Source organism: Primulina tabacum, chromosome 1, assembly GCF_025594145.1.
Source record: "Primulina tabacum isolate GXHZ01 chromosome 1, ASM2559414v2, whole genome shotgun sequence".
NCBI classification, from domain to species: domain Eukaryota; kingdom Viridiplantae; phylum Streptophyta; class Magnoliopsida; order Lamiales; family Gesneriaceae; genus Primulina; species Primulina tabacum.
Window position 1 is genome coordinate 4,534,156 of NC_134550.1, and position 14,489 is coordinate 4,548,644.

Sequence of the window (14,489 nt, forward strand, 5' to 3'; positions counted from 1 at the left end):
TTAATTTCGTACCATCGAAATAATAAAATTTACCAAAAGTACAATTAATATTAAAACCCACGAAAAATTGTCTTAAAATTAATATCATTATCGAATGATGTTCGAATTGATAGAGCAAATTAACGTTTGATCCATAGTTAATAGTCTGATATTTCTTACTAAAAATTTTGTAAATTATTTCTTAGTACGAAAATTTACTCAATGTCCACGGATTTCTTCCCCATAAAAAAATAATTTCAGTGTCATCGATCTTTCGTGAAATTATAATTATATTTATATATGAATAGTCAACGTTTTAGGATCGCGTGGCCAAAAATTTTTCTCACAAAATAATTCGAATTTGTCCATTTAATTCGAGAATTTATTAGTAAGGTTGACATTGTCTTGGTGCCGGCGAGCATGACCTAGGAAAACGTTCATTTTATTTAACAATTCCACGCGATACGAAGCTCCCATTTGAAAGTTGGAGCCTCTAAATTAGACTTTGTCCGATAATTAATTTATATATTATTTGAATAATCACAATTAACATTAACATCAAAAATCAGTTTCTTAGGTGAATTCGGAATTCAGATATGACAATTAAATATTAATTTAATTTTTGGAACCATATTTACCCATTTTAATATTTCTTCTCTATAAATCCGTGTTATTATCTATCTAATTATTAAGCTTGAGAATCTGGGTAAATAAGTATTAATTTTTACCGTTAAAGTATCATTTTTCGTTAGTCATATCGTGAATAAATATTGTATGATATTGTTGATTTGAGTGAAAAATACGAAATACATGAAAAATATTATTTTTTTATATTCAAAATATTATTTTTCATTGCAAATATACCAATTTTTATGAGAATGTAATGAAAAAATATTATATAATATATGATGATTTGGGTTAAAATCAATAAATTTTATGTCAAAAAATTATTTTTATTGCAGTTATTGTGACACGATCGATCCGTTTCATGGATATAAATTTATAACATCATCATACAAGAGACCTATTTCACAGAATAACTAATATTCGGTATGTTGGTAAAGTATTTTCAAGACTCCAGTTAATATCTTCCATATATTTTTAAACATAAAAAACTCTTGTAAGACGATATCAAATATCAATTTTGTGAGACACGTCTTTTATTTGGGTCATCCGTGAAAAATATTACTTTTTATTGTAAATATAAGTAGAGTTGAATGTCTCACGAATAAAGATCTTAATACCATCTCGCGATAGACCTACTGTTTTTTAAATCATCGAATATATTGCAAATTTAAGTATATATTTCTCCACTTCTTATTCAATTCTTTTTCCACATAAATTAAACTATAACAAATTTTTAAAATTTCACTCCCAAATTTTTTTAAAAAAAGTCTCGAACCTCTATGCTTGGGATTTATCGCTAAATTTTGTTCTTGTGAAATGTTGCTTCGATGGTTTGTAGTTTATGTCAAGTTTGGCATGCATCATAAAAACACATGATAGATAAATCATCCATCCTTCTACCTCACAATTGAATGTCCATTGTTGGTTGGTTAGTTGAATTCTTGGCCCAAGTTTTATACCAAATCGAGTTAGACATGGGCCCATATGTTTGAGCCCAATATGAATATCGTATTTGTTGTTGGAATGAACTCGTATGTGATAATGTCCAGGGGCCGGGCCGGGCCGGGGCCGGATTTTTGAAATCGAGGATCTCCAAAAATAAAATAAACTCAAAAACAATATTTAAAAAATATACCAATAATTATATTTCATACGGAATTTAATATACTTAAAATTAAATTTTAATTGCAAAACAATATCGGTTGACACGTCTCACGTATACATCTCAGAGACACCTGTTCAAATTTTATATATTAAATACATTTAAAATTAACTTTAAAAAAGCCCTCACTCCAAACCCATCTCCTGTAAAGAACCTAGATCAGAGAAGTATTCCAGTTGCCACTTGCCGATCGAGACGCTTGCTTATTGCTCTCTAACCACTCTGTTTGGCATCTTTATTAGCATAAACCAAGGTTAGTTTTTCTTCCATTTTGTGGTGTAGTTTATTTTGGATTTAGATTCAATGGATTTATGCTCTGAAGTTGGTTTACTTTCGAGATAATCACTCAAAGACCTATGTTATATTATTATTTTTTTAATGTTGGATTTTGATTTAGATTGGTTGTCCAGAATCATGATTCAAACGACCTTTTTTAAGTTAAAATTTTTAAAATAATTAAGGAATATATCCTAAGAACAACTTTGGAAGCCGTGATTCGAATGGGATTTTAGCGTTTAAGATGTTTAATGAAATTGGGTAGATGGAAGAAGCACTGTAGATGAAATTTCAAATCAATTGGAGGAGTCGGAGTATTGACAAATTATTTGAAATTTTGGTCCGAAGTTTAATCACATAAATTTCTTAATACCTATAGTTATATAATTAGTTTTGATTATTTTTGAAATTTAATATTTTCTGATACTATCTTGTTTATGAAATTCAAGTCCGAAAACTTGAAATATATATGTTTTGTATAAATGCGAGTTTGGCTCATTGATTTACACTAAGTTCTGTATTTTGTTTAAAGTTTCGAGTTTTTTGGGACCAAAAGTCATTTGAACTTGAAATTATAATTCAACGATTTTGATAGCTTATATTCTTAAAGTGAATTTTGTCAAATGATAAAAAGATTTGATGAAATCTGGGAGTGATCTTGGATTAATTAGCGCATTTTAAACTGAGTTTGATTTACGTTTTGGATTGAAACAAATAAGTCGAGGTTTGTTTTTTTTGGATATTTACAAACTTTAGTTCTCTTATGTGCGAGATGAAATATTTTAAGGGCTTTGTGATGTTGATAAAATATTATGATTTAAGTTATCAATACTTTTGAACCATTAGAACTTTCTGATCCTATGAATTTTGGTATATATATTTTCTTCGAGTCCTGGCTTAGTCTACGACTTTTTTTCAGCACTGCATCATTTAATTCTGCATATTGATCAGTATCTCTTGGAATTCTTTATGTCAGTATTCTGTTTTGGTATGAGAGTTACTTCTTGGTTTATGATCAACGTGTTATGTGTATGACAAAGCATGCAAGACATCAATTATTTCCCCATCGTCAACATAACACATACATCTGTTCCGTTATGTTCTAGTTCTGTTCTATCTATCATGTGAGCCCTCCTGTGGACTAAAGTGTTGCGTATACGATCATGCATGTGAGTCACCTCATGTTTCCTTTGGTCAACATGCTTCATGATTTAATTTTGAGCTGTAATCTGTTATTCTGACTCCTCCTGAATTTTGGCATTTTGTTTGCATGTGTATTTATTATTTGTTGTTATGAACTTATGATAGCTTTTGTCATTACCCTTGAGGCCGATTTAGTGGCCGATTTAAGGGTGCGTCCTGAGTTTATCTCACTGTTGTTAAATTTAATCTTTTCAAATTATGATCCGATTGGATGCGCATGTAGAATATGTGGAGGAGACAGTCTGAGTAAGACGGTGATTTAGGAGTTTGATCTGTGGGGCTTGGACATGATTGTTTATTTTGGGATCATTAGAATTTCTTGGTATTATTTTGTCAACATTTTTTTATTCAGTTTGGACATTATATCCCCAGGAATTTCATAAAACATTTATTGATTGTGTTTTTATTATTCTTTTTATTAATGGATGTGGATTAAAATGGTTGCGTTTTCGTGATGAGTGGTTTTCTTAGGCTTGAACTGATGGAATTGATTATTAGCATTTTTAAGAAAAAAATTATTCGAAATTAACAAATTAATAGGCACATTTAAAAAGAAAGCAGTATTTTCTAACAACTCGGTTGATCACAATTTTTGCCCTCGATTCGTTGAGGAAATCCAGGCCCTACAGCTATAATTTAAAATATTTTTTGATCTAGATAAATCAATTAAACAAATGTAAAAGTTTTATTTAGAACCAAGGATCCATTAGTCTAGGGGTAAGGGTCAGGTCCCAAAGACCTAAGAAGCCTTGGGTTACATGTCACACTTGTGTTTGTATTAAAAAAAATAGAATTTGAAGTTCTTTTATTGAGTTATAATTAATTATACAAAATAGAAACATTTGCAATTGGAATTGAATTATCTTAAAATTGTAACTGCACTCTTATTTTTGTTCTTTCTGAGAAGGTTCCATAATTAAAAATTGGTCATTTTTTCATACCAATCTATGCATATAACCTAATGAATGACATGAGGCTACTTGCAACATTATTGCTCTGAATATTGTTTTGTTTTTGTGATTTGTTGTTTCAGGTACGAAGGGAAAATAAACATTAGTTGAGAAAGAAATTCGTAAGGTATTTAGTTTTCTACTCTTGAATAATTTAAGTGTTCTATTTGAGATATTATGTGCAGAAAATGCTTATTTATTTATGATTTGTGCAAGTGTGACTTATATATTAACTTTATTGTTTACTTCATCCAAACACGACACACTCAAGATAGTTGCACCAAGTCCTCCTCACCCTCCTCAACCCAAAAAAATAACAAAATTGAATCAAGTCCATCTGAGAGCAGAAAAAGATTTTGTTTGCTTAAACTATTAACCCTGCCATTACCTTTTCTCTTTCAGCCATAAAATATTTACAAAATGTCTGGACAAACCCAGCGCTTGAATGTTGTTCCGACTGTTACAATGCTCGGAGCTATGAAAGCTCGACTTATTGGGGCCACAAGAGGCCACTGCGTTGCTCAAGAAGAAGAGTGATGCTTTGACTGTGCAATTTCGACAAATTCTCAAGAAGATCGTCACAACAAAAGAGTCAATGGGAGATATCATGAAAATTTCTTCTTTTGCCCTTACCGAAGCTAAATATGTGGCTGGTGATAATATCAAGCACATCGTTCGTGAAAATGTCCAAAGTGCATCACTTAAGGTGCGATCGCGTCAGGAAAATATTGCTGGGGTAAAACTTCCTAAATTTGAACACTACGTGGACGGAGAGACTAAAAATGCCTTAACTGGACTGGCAAGAGGAGGCCAACAGGTTCAAGCTTGTCGTGCAGCATATGTGAAATCTATCGAGCTTCTTGTTGAGCTTGCCTCTCTCCAAACGTCATTCTTGACCCTTGACGAGGCAATCAAGACCACTAATCGTAGAGTCAATGCCCTGGAGAATGTTGTAAAGCCACGACTAGAGAATACGATAAGTTACATCAAGGGAGAGCTAGATGAATTGGAAAGGGAGGATTTCTTTAGGCTGAAAAAGATACAAGGCTACAAGAGGAGAGAGCTCGAGAGACAGCGTGAATCTGCCAAGGCCTATGCCGAGGAGAAGGTAGCAGAGGAAATTTCTTTGAAGAGGGGCATTTCTGTTAATTCGGCGCACAACATGTTGTCCCAGGCTGCGCAGAAAGATGAGGACATAATCTTTTGAATCAAGGTTAGTTTAATCTACTCAAGTACTCTTATGTGGCTTTGCTTGGCCCCTTGTTTTATTCGGCGCAAGAGATATTATGTATCAAAATAAGATCGCATGCTTGTGGATATTTATCTCGTCAGTTTTTTAAACCTCAATTGTGAGAATTTTCTTGGTTTAAGCTTTCCTTGGTCTACCATTACAGCACTGGTTGTTTCTATTGCTCAATAATGTAGTGAAACCAAGTTTACGCCACAAACTATTGGCATATATGTAATATCTTGACGTTGATGTACTAAATAAATGAATTAAGTGAGAGCGGCTCTTGTGAGCGCGATGTGCTTTGTGCTCTTCCTTTGGAGAATTTCGGTATAATATTATTGCCACCACTCGTTTCTCTGAATCTGGTTCTGGTGTGGTGCTCGTGTTAGTTCTGGACTTGGAAGTTTTTTGTGCTTCCAATGGTAGAGATCGTATGAGAATGAGATGAGAGGAAGACGAGCTTTTGGAAATTATTTTAAAAACTTATATAAAAATAGGCAACTGTCATGTAAAAGTTGTTGAAATAGTAGTAATATTTTTTTTTTCTGAAGATGTACAAGAATGGGTGTGGTCAATTTTTACCTTTTTTTTAAATAAAAAATATATATACCTCGGTAGTGTCATGACTTCTTTGCGATTCGATCCAATTACTTCGTTATGTACGCAAATCCACATCGAGATATGGGCAATCACATTTTATACATCCATTTGTAACGCGGCATGATTTATGTATAGAGGATAAGGTATTGAATTCTTCTTTATTTGGTTAGATGTTTGATTTAAGTTTTACAAAAGATCAAGACATGCTTGATATGATAGAATGCGACGAAAATGACCATTTTATTCTCAAATCATGTCTATACAATACTTAGTATAATCTTGAAATTCAATTAGAATTGTCATTCTATCCATTTTAGAATATAGGAAGATTCAGGGTGCATTTTTTCGATAATCCAACAATCCATGATGCACAAAAGTCTTTGCTTGAAAGAATTTGCTACATCAATATAATAGACATGAAATCCACAACCTAACTTCGAAAAAGATGAATATTGTTCACTTACTGGTGTGAGAGACAAGAAAGTTAATACCACAATAAAGTAAAACTAAAAGGTCACAATTCTGATTCAACACAGATCGTTTGTCACTACTTATACCAGTAACCTGCAAGGGTACTAATACTAAAATTTGAAATGGTCTAATATAGTGCTAGAAGAACAAACTAAAGAACAACCAGAAAAGCCTAAGCACGCTCTCCCCTGATCCTGCGGGCAAGCTGGATGTCTTTGGGCATGATGGTCACACGTTTGGCATGGATGGCACACAAGTTAGTGTCCTCAAAGAGACCCACAAGGTAGGCCTCAGCAGCCTCTTGAAGTGCCAAAACAGCATGGCTCTGAAACCGCAGATCAGTCTGCAACAGCACAAGCAAGAAATCAGCCAACACATTTGGAAAATTAAACGAGCCATAATTCTAAATGTGATCAAACAGTGACAGAAGAATCTCTATAATACCTTGAAGTCCTGAGCAATCTCGCGAACAAGCCTTTGGAAAGGTAACTTCCTGATCAAGAGCTCGGTACTCTTCTGGTACTTGCGAATTTCACTGGTATCAGTGATCAGTTCGAGTCAACAATCACACCGTACACAATAGATATCATTGCAATGAAGGGAGAAGGGAGAAGGGATAACTCACCGAAGAGCAACAGTCCCTGGACGATAACGGTGAGGCTTCTTCACCCCACCAGTAGTCGGGGCCGACTTCCGGGCAGCCTGAATAAAAAATTACACCAAGTTAAACCCATGAAAAATTACCAGAAACAAAGCATGTATGAGAAAGCAGTCGAATCAGAGAAAGAAAGAAACCTTGGTAGCAAGCTGCTTCCTGGGAGCCTTTCCTCCAGTTGACTTACGAGCAGTTTGTTTGGTACGGGCCATCTGCAGTGTCATAAAGATATCCAGAGCATGTCATGGAAAGAGTCTCAATAGTCTCTCGCATGAATATAAACTTGAACTCAAAATTCAAGAAGGCACGAAAAAAACAACTTAATTATTGCGAGAATCGCAAAATAAACATCCTGCATCCACAATTCTAGAACAAGAAATTCATCCAAGCAAAACAGAACGCCAGAAACCTCAAAAGATAGTAAGTTTTAAGGATTCCTCGACGTGCAGACCGTGAGAAAAATTAGTTTATCAAAACCACGGAATTGTGAAGTGATAAAAAAACAAGAATTTAAGAGATCCAAGATTGGAGTCTTCTTAACATAACCACAGAAATAAAACGGCTGCTTCTCGAATTAGAGGTACGAAAAACAAAACCCCAGAAAATCAAACACTGTAATTCCCATCCATGCACAAAAATAGAAATCGTATAGACGAGTAATACCTGATCGTAAAATTCAAATCACAACAAAATCATAAAACATGTAAACAAAAATTTAACCACACAGATTGCGCCAACTTGATTTCTCATCACGAAAATTCAATTTGAATATGTAAAAACACTAATTCCATCCCTGTAATCCATAAAATATTCAATAACAATTGAATTCACAATAGTAAAATGTAAAAGCGGCGTCTCACTTGGACACGAGGTAATCTATTTCTCTTGGATTTGTAGGAGAAGAAAGAGCAAATTTCAAATGAGCTCTAGGTTAGTCGCTATATATCGGCTTGGAAAATCGGACGGTCAAAAAAATTTGTGCTTATCTTTTATCTGACGGTAATGAATGAGGTTAATTGTGTTTTCTCTAGTTAATCAACGGTTGTGATGTCAAGTTAAGATTATGACAGGGATCGACAAAGTCTTTGTAAACCCAAAAAACATAAATTCTTCTTCAACAGTATGTTTGGAATTTTGATTTAGAACGGGATATTTGGTTAGTGCTATTTAATAACTGGATTTAATAATTAAAAAAATTAAATATTTAAAAATTTTGTTTTACTTGTAATTTTTAAAATCTCTTTTCTTGGTAATAATATTTAATAATCTTATATTCTTTATTTACACATGATATACAAGAAGAATGGCTTTATAAATATAAGAAGATTATTTTTTTATTAAATAAATTTTTAAATAATGAAATAAAAAATCATCGAAAGAAAATTGAGATAAAATCATCAAATTATGATAAATCAGGTTTTTAATATTAAAAAATAATCGAGATTCATGACAAAAAGAAATAATTGACACAATTTTAATATATATATATATATATATATATATATTTAAATGATTTCAAATATTTTTTCATAAATATATTTTTTGAATTAAATATATTGTTTTTTGAGAAAATGATATTTGAAATCATTTAAAATATATATATTAAAATTTGTTGATAGTGTGCAAAATTTATAATAGATAAAACTTATATTATTTCCTCAAACATTTTGACAAAAATACTTTGACATAAATGTATATCATTTAGCCTTATTTTGACATGGTTGTCTCTTCTTTTATTCTTGTTGTTGTGGAGAACAAGATATTGTGAAAACCTGAAAGTTCAGTTCCATTCTTCGGAGCTGTACCAGTGGAGGATGGGGGCTTGATCATCAGAAAACAAAGTGCTGCAGGATTCCTCACCAAAAAAATTGTGCTCTTCAATTTTCAAAAATTCTAGCTGGAAATTCGCCTTGCGGACATCTCCAAGAACACTCGTCCTCGCCTTCAAGCCTGAAAGCAGTGAGATTGGATTCAGAGAATAAGTGGAGCGATTCTGGATATGGTGAAAGATCCCAGCAGATGAAGAAAGACATTGCTGCAGTCGGGCTATTGCTGTTGTCCTCGTTCAAGATTGCACTTGAATCAGCACTATCAGAGCTTCCATCTTTCAAATCACTGAAATATGAAGCATCCACCATCAATGCATTGTTTTCTTCCCCAGAATTTACAAAGTTCTGCTGGGTGGTGGATTCTTGATCACATGAAGATGGCGATTTATGGACCAAAGTTTCGAGTTTAGTTTGGTCTTCATCAGACACCAATGCCTCTTCCTTTCCACAAAGATTGCTCTCACTTCTACCATCTTCATTTTGCTTTATTTTAAGTTCTTTAATCTACAATACATAAATTCCAAACAATCATTAAGTAACTGATTCACTCAACATGGCAATATACAATAACTTGATATGCCACTTATAAGCAAACCGAAATACGAACCCCTGATCGATATCCTAACGGCTTATGCACATATAGTATCTTGTTGGCCTATCTGATTCCACCATAGAATTCACTTTCTCAATGGTTCTACCTCTCTGGAATCGACACAATAATAGCATTCATACTTCTGCTCAATGCATAAATCAAAGACGGAGAAAGCACCCAAGGTGTATGAGAGCAAGTTGTGGTGGATCCGTAACAAAGGCCCATAAATAACCACATTAAAGTGATGAAACCACCTCAACGAAATCGAAACCGATTCTGTCTATGGAACTCAAGATTCATGATCACCTACTCTTTCTCAAAATTTCAAACTCGTATTTACATACAGTAGGCATGAAGGATTGTTACCTCATCGATTAAAACTTCATTTTCGCACTGAAGCGTTTCATAATTGTGCTGAAGAGCATCATAATTCACTTTGAGAGCGTCAAAATCTCTTTCAAAATGCTTCGTTTTCGACCGTGCACGGCGGTTCTGGAACCAAACAGCCACCTGTCTCGGCTGCAAACCAAGCTCTTGGGCCAGCTTCACTTTCCTCTCGGGTTCAAGCTTGTTTTCAACCTCGAAATTCTTCACCAAAGCCTTAACTTGATCCACACCCAATCTTCTCTTCTTCTCCGAACCATGGCCGGATTCTTCACCGCAAACTTCTTCATCTAAGCCTTCTTGCATTGCCTGAAACTCCCCTGTATACATCTGATTGTTTTCTTGAAAGGGAAGGGGAAAAAATCAGCAGCCCAGTTAATGAACACGTAATTATAAATCATACTACTTGAAGAAGAAATTAAATGATCGAATCTTGATTTCAAACATAATATTCCCATGAATCAATAGACTAAGGCAAGAAAACATGATAAAGGGAATATTTTTCCAAGCCCAAATCACCTGAATATTTTGGACAGATGGTCTATATCAGATCTTTCAATCTACCACTTGAAGATAGGAGCTCAAAAGAGGGTATGTTACACGGTGTGTGTGATTTATGGAATCTGACTGTGTGTAAAGATAAAAATCCCATCACACAAACAATCCCAAAAGGCACAAATTTGTACGCTTGTAAACTCAACATGGCCTTTAATCTCAACTGGGAACTCCTTTTCACCCATTATTACCACCAAGAAAAGAAAAGAAAAGAAACCCAAAACCCACGAACAAGAAAGACCAGAGGCAAAAGAAATCAAATGCCCAGAAGCATAACCAATCAAAAGCTGAACTATTTTCTTTTCTCTCATCAGGAAGCTAGTCTTTTTAACACCACCAGAGTGATAAAGAAACCCAACTGGGGCCACAAGCATGGTTAGAAACTGACCGGGGTTGGGAACATTTTGCGAACTTGAGTCAGATGAAATGAACCCCAAATTGAAGACAAATGCAAATTCTTGGTCTACAAAAATTTCCAACAGTGTGCAGCGCCGATCAATGGACAATGATCATGAGTTGAGGATTTGGGTGTGGGTTCATATCCAATTTGCAATACACCAAATCTGCCACATCGTAATCTTCTGGAAGTCGGAAAATAAGTCATGGTGCATTGCTCGTCGAATAGAACTACAGTGATGTATGGTGTCGTGAGAATTAACAGTGCACAATTATAACTATAAATTTTATATTCAAATAGTGATAACAATTTAGAAAATTTAGGGGATGTTGTTCAATGTACTTATTGTATAAGCACTTATACAATAACGAGTAATCTACCTTATAAAAGATTACACAATTAATTCACTTGATGAGAATAGAATAACGAGTAATCTCATATGGAACCTGGCTTGAGCTCGCTCGTTTTTGAGCTCGTAAAGCATAGAATTAAGCTCGAGTTTGAGCTTGATTCGAGCTTGTTAAAAATTAAATCTATCTATGAACTAATTTTAAATCAGACATAAAAATATAAATTCATTCATAAATAACTAAAACGACAAAAATAACAACTAAAAAAACATAAACTCATTATATTATTATTGAACATCCCAAAATAATATATCTAGCATCCAGATAACAAATATTCGTTATATACTTATATCACCATATAAATAACAATGCAATAATTTCACTCCTTTAATACTCCATTCACTATGTTCCAAATAAATTTTATTTTTTAATCAATATAAATTCATTATATTCAATATAATATTTTAGGATAATAATTTGTAAAGTTACTCAACATGTATATGACTTGGTGATGTAAATTTTTTGGAGAAAAAATAATAAGTTGGTGTATTTCTGTTAATTAATTATGTTTTAAAGAATATTTTAGTATAATGATATGCAAGAAAGATAAAAAAAATGTAATTCTGTATGTTTTGTGTTCAATTCCTTCTATTGCATTGATACTAATATTTTTATTTGTCAATTCAACAAATGAGCCAAGTTCTAGCTTACGAGCCACCTAAACGAATCGAGCTCGAGCTCAAGCTTACGAGCCACCTAAACCAGCCGAGCTCGAGCTCATGAGCCTATTATCGAACATGTTCGCGAGCCTATTATCGAACATGTTTGCGAGCTCACGAGCCAAATATCCTTAGACTTGAGCTTAGTTTGATTAAATTTTCGAGCTTGAAATCGAGTTTGAGCTTGGCTTGATATGATTAACAAACGAACTCAAACGAGCTTTTTATCGAGCGGAGCTTCGAATAGCTCGCAAACAGTTTGATTCATTTACATCCCTACTCATGGCGGAGCCAATATTTCAGCTCTATCTAGGATACAATTTTCACTCATATTCGTTTATATTTCGAGAATGTTTATGCTCTCTTTGATCTATTTGTCTCTCTTTTTTCTTCAGGTTTAGTTTTCTCCTTTTTTTTATAACTCCTCTCTTTTTATGGGTTAAGTTGAACTCCTTTTATTTTTAACCGTGAGCAACAAGGTTTATGGTTCACTGTGACGGTCGTGGTGATTACCATTATAATTCTAATATCATTTCACGAAAATAGTCGTTGCTCATATTTTTAATCATTTTTAGAAATGGAAAATGAAAGCAACGAGAATCAATAAAGTTTCAATCTAATAGACCTCCTTGCTACTTGGAGGAATATGATAATGCAATCGAACACGAGATTGGAAGTGAATTACAAATCAGATGAATCTGTTAACGAAAAGATCTTCCATAAGATTTAAAAACGTGCACAAATATATATACCTGATACGCCCGTATCATAAAAATATTGTGCAAACAACGTAACCATAAAAAAGTGTCTACAATTTAATATTTACTCGTAATGCATCCGAACTTGTGGTCAGAAATGAATTACAAGTTGGATTAATTTGTTAATAGAATAACTTCAGATGATATTTAAAAAACGACCATAAAAATAATTATAATTTAGTATTTATTATTTAAACGTAATATTTTTAAAAATATGATAATGCAATCGGTCAGAAATTGGGATAAATATGTTAATCAAACGATCTCCCGTGAGATTTTGAAGAGGTCGATCTACAATTTAATATTGATTACTCGTAATAGAGCATATAAATAATATTGTGTTTGGAATCTGGAATTCAAGAAGATTTTGTGAGATTTAGAATTGAAAATATCATTTTAATGATATGAAAGATGAAATTTCAAAATGGAATTTGATGAGATTTGATTTAAGTATGTGAAATCTTTGCAAAATAGATAAGATTTCATTGGATTTTATTGAATTTTTTTTTTTTTTGAAAAGGGATTTCATTGAACTTGTGTCATAAAAAGAAATATTTTTTTTTACTAATAAGCTTTTATGATATGCTTATAAATTTTAAATGTTATTCTCAAATTTTATAAAATATCATTTATACAAAAATATATATTATCAATTAACAAACATTTATATCATATATTTTTGAGAAAATTGTTTCTAAATCAATTTTAAATATGTTTATATTAAAAAGTTCTATAAATAAGATATTTTTTTTAAAAAATTTGTTGTTTTAATAGTAAAAATTTAATTTATCAAAATTTTGAAAATTTATTTTTAATGATAAACTTTATAGGTTTTGCATTTATTTAAAAAATTATTCAATTAAATGTTTTTTATATGTTCCAAAATAAATTTTTCCTCGATAAATAAAGAGGAAAATTTATATAAATATTGTTAATAAACAAATCATTTTAAAAAGTAGTAATACAAGATTTTTAATATAAAATAAATTAGATTTAATAGTTAAAACTAATTCCAAATTACATTTAAATTTGTTACCAAAGATCTCAATAGTATTTCAAATCAATGGATTCCAAATCCAAATCCAAATCTCATTTTTTTTTTTTGTTTTATTAATTTTCACAATTGAGTTATTTATTTGGTTATTATAAATAATTCAGATTGATTGATCGGTCCTATCTATAATAAGCTACAGAGCGGAATATGATTATGGCTCTAAGAATAAAATCATTAATTGCAAGTCAGTAAAACACAAATTGTTATCACGCTAATGTTCCAGAATGAATTTTGTGAGACATATCTCTTATTTGGGTCATCCATAAAAAAAAATTACTTTTTATGCAAAGAGTATTATTTTTTATTGTGAATACCGATAGGGTTAACCCGTCTCACAGATAAAAATTCGTGAGACCGTCTCACAAGAGACCTACTCATGAAATTTTTTTTTACTCTAACAAACCGATTTAAAATAATTATATTTTCTTCGTCTCAAGATAAGAAGTAAAGCGACAAAGACCGTTAATGATTTTGTCTGACCAAATTTTCACAATCCGTAATGGAACAATTTTCGTAAGATTTAATTTCTTTTTTCGAGCTATTTACATATATGGATATAATCATGTTTATTTTTATTTTCGTGTAATGTCCTTGATATTATTATTCTATTTCTTTTGGTGAAATAATATTTACTTTCCCAAATTCATCTCCTTCCAAATTCTTTATTATCGTGCTGTCCTCTAAGTAAAACAAAATT

General features: G+C 32.3%; 2 protein-coding genes and 1 pseudogene across 2 annotated transcripts; 1 reads left to right on the plus strand and 2 right to left on the minus strand.

The window, feature by feature from the left end:
- The first annotated feature begins 1,879 nt into the window (after positions 1-1,879).
- LOC142530603 (V-type proton ATPase subunit D-like) lies at positions 1,880-5,747 on the plus strand. Its single transcript, XM_075636447.1, is given in 5 exon segments — positions 1,880-2,021; positions 3,151-3,213; positions 4,281-4,324; positions 4,600-4,710; positions 4,712-5,747. Coding segments are annotated over 2 exon segments (786 nt in total). The 5' UTR covers positions 1,880-2,021; positions 3,151-3,213; positions 4,281-4,324; positions 4,600-4,617; the 3' UTR covers positions 5,405-5,747.
- Positions 5,748-6,450: 703 nt separating this feature from the next.
- Positions 6,451-8,153, minus strand: LOC142530669 (histone H3.3). The gene is made up of 5 exons (XM_075636509.1): positions 8,015-8,153; positions 7,295-7,366; positions 7,125-7,201; positions 6,944-7,034; positions 6,451-6,842 (listed from the first exon to the last, which is right to left on the minus strand). The coding sequence occupies exons 2-5, from the start codon at positions 7,364-7,366 to the stop codon at positions 6,672-6,674; spliced, it is 411 nt and encodes a 136-aa protein (XP_075492624.1). The 5' UTR covers positions 8,015-8,153; the 3' UTR covers positions 6,451-6,671.
- Positions 8,154-8,762: 609 nt separating this feature from the next.
- On the minus strand, positions 8,763-10,847 carry LOC142530744 (homeobox-leucine zipper protein ATHB-16-like; annotated as a pseudogene).
- Positions 10,848-14,489: the final 3,642 nt, after the last annotated feature.

Bases quoted from the DNA above. Each gene is read 5' to 3' on its own strand.
- LOC142530669 (XM_075636509.1), bottom strand. From the start codon at position 7,366: ATGGCCCGTACCAAACAAACTGCTCGTAAGTCAACTGGAGGAAAGGCT. The intron at 7,035-7,124 runs GTGAGTTATCCC...CACTGATACCAG, and splicing joins CCAGGGACTGTTGCTCTTCG to TGAAATTCGCAAGTACCAGA. The intron at 6,843-6,943 runs GTATTATAGAGA...GTGCTGTTGCAG, and splicing joins AGATTGCTCAGGACTTCAAG to ACTGATCTGCGGTTTCAGAG.